This window comes from Gekko japonicus, unplaced genomic scaffold (assembly GCF_001447785.1).
Source record: "Gekko japonicus isolate JY-2015 unplaced genomic scaffold, Gekko_japonicus_V1.1 scaffold2340, whole genome shotgun sequence".
In the NCBI taxonomy this organism is placed as follows: domain Eukaryota; kingdom Metazoa; phylum Chordata; class Lepidosauria; order Squamata; family Gekkonidae; genus Gekko; species Gekko japonicus.
In genome coordinates, this window is record NW_015170345.1 from 148,741 (window position 1) to 153,896 (window position 5,156).

The 5,156-nt window shown below is 39.0% G+C and overlaps 1 protein-coding gene across 1 annotated transcript in view; it reads right to left on the bottom strand.

Moving 5' to 3' along the window:
- Positions 1 to 5,156, bottom strand: part of LOC107116292 (deleted in malignant brain tumors 1 protein-like) — a 149,372-nt gene that overhangs the window by 16,884 nt on the left and 127,332 nt on the right. The window contains 1 exon segment of the mRNA XM_015418191.1: positions 2,974 to 3,132. Within this exon segment, the coding sequence (XP_015273677.1) occupies positions 2,974 to 3,132 (159 nt within the window).

Genomic DNA, 5,156 nt, shown 5'->3' on the forward strand with positions numbered 1-5,156 from the left:
AAATGGAAAAGTTTGTGGAGGTTAGCATGCCGTGGTTTGTGAGACCCCACAGACAACCACAAACCTCCATTTTCCTGGTTCATGCCCATCCCTAGCTAAGAGATTAGCAGCAACTGTAATAGTTTCAGATTTTAATTATGTGAGAATATTCATTATAATCCCTTCTAGAAGGTAAAATAAAGCCCTCCCCCCCATTGTAATAGGCATTGCACATATCCATAGTAAGAATGGGAAAACCCCACCATAACATGATTCTTTACATTCTAAATAGTTCTGATTATGGACTATGGGAACTTTAAAAATGAAGTGCCATGTAAAGTTCTGACTGAGTGACAGGAAAACTTGGACTCAGTAATGTAGCAATAGCAATATAGCAATAGAAGGATTGTCCATGCTGTTGAAATTTCATTTCTTTCGATTGGTTAGAAGATACACTTTATTGACTCCCAGTCACTTTAAGAAAGCAGGTAATAGACAAAGGATCAGCAAAGGTTCCATCAACCCAAGATTATGAATGTCTTACCTCTATGATTAAGTCTGAAAACCTTATCGAAAAACCTGTATTTATAGTTTCCTAATGTTTGAAAAGTACCAAAATAGTCTCAATAATGCATAACAATTTTTGGTACATTATTAAAAGTTAGCAGTGTAATAGATAGAAGTCCTAAGCAATCTCTCTCTTCTTTTTCAACTTTCTATTTTTACCTTTCCACTGCAGTACTATCTGGAAGTCCTCATGTGCCACAATTATTAGAGTCTTGGATTAGGATCTAGGAAATCACTGCTCTGCCATGAAGCTTGCTGGGTGACCTTGGACTAGTCACTCACTTTGTCTAACATATCCCACAGGCTTGTTATGAGGATAAAATACGGCAAAACTGTATATGCCACCTTGAACCCCCCTAGGGAAGGACAGGATAAAATTATGCTAAACCAGAGGGGTCCTCAATGTGGTGCCTGTGGGGGCCATGGTACGCATTGACCCCTTTCCTAGTTTATGCCAAGTGTTTTTAGAACGTGGGCATGGCCAGCAGGGCTTCTGATTGGCCACTGAAAATCTGATTGGCTTTGCAGATTAAAGTCTCAGCAGCAGCTACCACCAGTGTTGGTTTTATTCTCCTTCTCTTTCCTAGTGTATTTTTAAAAAATTACTCTTGTCCCCTTTGGTGCGATAGAACTTAAGAATAGCATTGGCTGTTCTTTCACCTTGGGAGGCAACATACTGTATATGGGCTTTCCTAGCCCCATTTGATTGAAGGGCCATACCTAAGTATTTAAAGCAGGAAACCTGCTCTAATGAGTGCCCATTTACAGACCAGATTCTTTTCTTTTTTCTGGTCCCGAAGGCCATAACCTTGTTTTTTTTGAAATTTATTGTTAGTTCCTTATTGTTATAAAAGTCTGCAAAGTTACTGAGAGCTCTTCTAAGGCCAACTGGTGTTCTAGCTAAGATGACAGCATCGTCGGCATACAGTAAGCTAGACACATGCTGTTGTTGAAGTTTTGGTGGATGTAAACTGGGGGAGTCCAAGTAACTTACTATATCATTAATATATAGATTAATGTATATGTGCCAGCTGCCCAAAAACTCTTTCAAGCAAAGGCAGTTGGACAGATGCTCTATGGCACTTTTATTGGGCCTCCTTCCTCTAGTTTTGCCCCCTTAGAGCGAGTTCAGTCCAGATTTCTCAGAGCAGTTCTTCAGGTCCTAAGGTGTGTATCGAATACACTGATCTGTCTAGAGACAGGTGCTATATCAGTGGAAGCCAAAATTACTTTAGCTTCACTCCAGTATTGGCTTAAACTAAATTTTCATCTTCAGGGACTAACCCACTTGTTACTCTCAGACAACTTTCAATCCAAATGGCTGAGAGCAGTTCATAATAAATTATATGAGCTTGGTTTTCCCCCCCAAGCGATTTTGAGTATGCATTGGGATGTAGCAAAATCAGCCCTAAAACAGAGAATGATGGACATGGAGAGACAGACATATCTTGGTAGATGTCCTAAGTTTAGAGCCCCAGATTCTGTCAAATATCACTTGCAACCCATGTCCTATTTATCACAGCTTGATACTCATAAGTTTAGGAAAACCTTCACATTAGCCAGATGTGAGGCTTTCCCCTCCGCGATGCTTGAGGGCAGATTCAAAAGGATCCACACTGAGTATATACTTTGTCGATGCGGCTCAGGAGAGACAGAAACTATTGAGCACATGATGCTCAGATGTAACTGGTATAATAAGATCCATGACAAATATATTACTCCTCTTATAACAGATATGGTGGGACAATCAGGTGCTGAGAAATGTAACCGATTGTTAATTGATGGGAACCGGACAATTACCGAAACTGTGGCAAAATTTTGGGTAGCATGCTACTGCATCCGAAATACACAATCAAATATATAATAATAGTTGCCTAATAGTCTCTATTTTATGTCCTTCTTTTATTTTATTACACTCAACTGTATTTTTATAGAGTTTTATTTTACTGTCCTAAATTCAGTTATATGAATGTTATGAATGTTATATTTAAGCATGTGTGTTCTATGGCTTGTTGCCGTAATAAATGCCTGACTGACTGACTGACTGACTTACTTACTTACTTACTCTTGTCCCCCACATTTGGGCTTCCTGTGTGTGTGTCTGCATCAAATAGTGGTCATTTTGTGGTTGTGCCCCCCCATGCTAGACAGTTGAGTCACCAAGTGTTCTCGTTGAATATACCTGTCCAAATGTCTTTCTCTATAACCTCCCTATACACAGTCTTCCCATGTACAGTTTCAGATGCACTTCACCTGAATTCCTGGAGAATGTGATCCTAAATTTCTGCTTTATTATTTATTTATGTTTATTGTTTATTTTGCAAAATTTATATCCTGCCTTTCTGCCCTCACAAGGGCCACCAAATTGGCTAAGAAATTAAAATCTTTTCTGTTACTCTGTCCACAATCCATTTAAACAATACTCACTGGAAATAAGAGAAGATTAGCCGGATATTTTGATCCACATCTTTTTCTATATACCACGTGCAGGTCTCATTTGCATTGACTTCAATTGGCAAGGCTTTGTTAGGCTGACTCAGAAGTCCACCACATTCGGTTCTTCCTGGTTTTAGAAAATCAGCAGTCCTTGGTTAATATTAAGATTCTATGGATGAATTTGACCTAAATATTCAGAGAACGGCAGCTAAAAAAACGTACTGATTAACTTCACAGAATGTTTAAAATAATCACTTAATATCATGTTACTGTATCTACTTTGGACTAGAAAGTATAATGACAGCACTTGCATCCATGCAAATTCTCTCCATAGACTGTTGGAGCCAGTTATAATTTAAGCCAAGTACTATTTCTTATTTTAAAGACAACTGTAGCCAAATGTGTTACTTCAAAGTTTTCAGCTTTTGACCTGTCCAGAAAAAGTTAGCTATTCTTAAATTCCACTGAAATGACTAGGACTTATATTGCTCATCGCTAATTTACTCCATTGATTTAAGTGGGAATTAGGCATGACTTACCTCACTGGAGGGTAATCAAAGAGTTACAATACCAAGGTTTCTGATATTGCACAGATGCAACACATACATGACAGCATCAAACTATAAAGCAACTATAGTGATTTAGCAGCCATCACACATTAATGTTATAACATTTTCTATTGTTTTTTGTATTCTTCCATACCTTGGAATACTGCCAGGTTATTTTCTGCAAGAGTCCAGCCAAAGAAAAGCACCAGGAGAGGGTATTGTTGGAATACAGGCATTTTGGTAAATAGTCGATTCTCACATGTTCTGGCCTTTTTATATTTCTACCGATTTCACAATAATTTCATCATCATCTCAGTCCACGTGGTCTCACGATAGTGTGTGTAATCTTTTAGATTTTCCCAGTGCTTTCCACATAAAGGGGAGATACATGTGAGAAAGTTGCAGGTGTTACATGCTGGACTGAGTGTGCTATTTGTTTGGGGAACACCAAATGAAATTGCTCATACTAGCCTATTTGAAACCAAAGTCACAAATGCCACATGCCTGGACAGACCATATTACTCAAAACCTAAAGAGTTATGCCAATGCATAAATTTCCATTTTATGGACTGTTCACATTAAATTAGACATTCTTTTATTTTGTATAACATCCACAGAATGCTTTATTACAATGAATCAAAATTAATGCCATCTAACTAGCTATCATAGTAGACTTCTCTAGAACTGAGAAGGGGTTTTTTTGTTGTTGTTGTTCAGTCGCATAGTCGAGTCCAGTGAGTGCTCCCTTCTCATTTGGTGGCCAAAGTATTTGAGCTTCAGTTTCATTATCTGGCCTTCCAGGGAACAGTCAGGGTTGATTTCTTTTAGGATTGACTGATTTGATCTTTTTGCAGTCCAAGGGACTCTCAAGAGTCTTCTCCAGCACCATAGTTCAAAAGAATCTATTCTTCTGCGCTCGGCCTTCCTTATAGTCCAACTCTCGCAGCCATACATGACTACTGGGAATACCATTGCTTTGACCATGTGGACTTTTGTTGGCAGGGTGATGTCTCTACTTTTTATCATGCTGTTTAGGTTCGCCATCGCTTTCCTCCCAAGGAGCAGGCGTCTTTTAATTTCATGGCTGCAGTCACAGTCTGTGGTGATCTGGGATCCCAGGAACGTGAAGTCTGTCACTACTTCCACGACTTCCCCTTCTATTTGCCAAGGAGTGATGGGGCCGGATGCCATGATCTTAGTTTTTTTGATGTTGAGCTTCAAGCCCACTTTTGCGCTCTCCTCTTTTACTCTGAGCAAGAGGCTCTTTAGGTCCTCTTCACTTTCTGCCATTAGAGTGGTATCGTCTGCATAAACTGATTATTGTGACATAAAGAAAGTTATGCTAACTAAATGTTATATGTACACAAGTTAAAAGAAAACCTTAGATGCATAAAAATCTTATGCTTGCAGGCTACAGAAGATAAATAAAGAAACATGGGACCCACGAAAACTTGCAGGGGGGGGGAGGTCTCATTCCCTTTCACACTGTTTCCCTGTTAGAGAATGAACTGGATATTTGCTTTATGAATTATTTATTGCTACACACAGTGGACTGTGCACACACAAATAGGCTCAGAGAACTGTACACTTTAAGTCACCTGTTGTGATGTTACACATAGAAGGTGC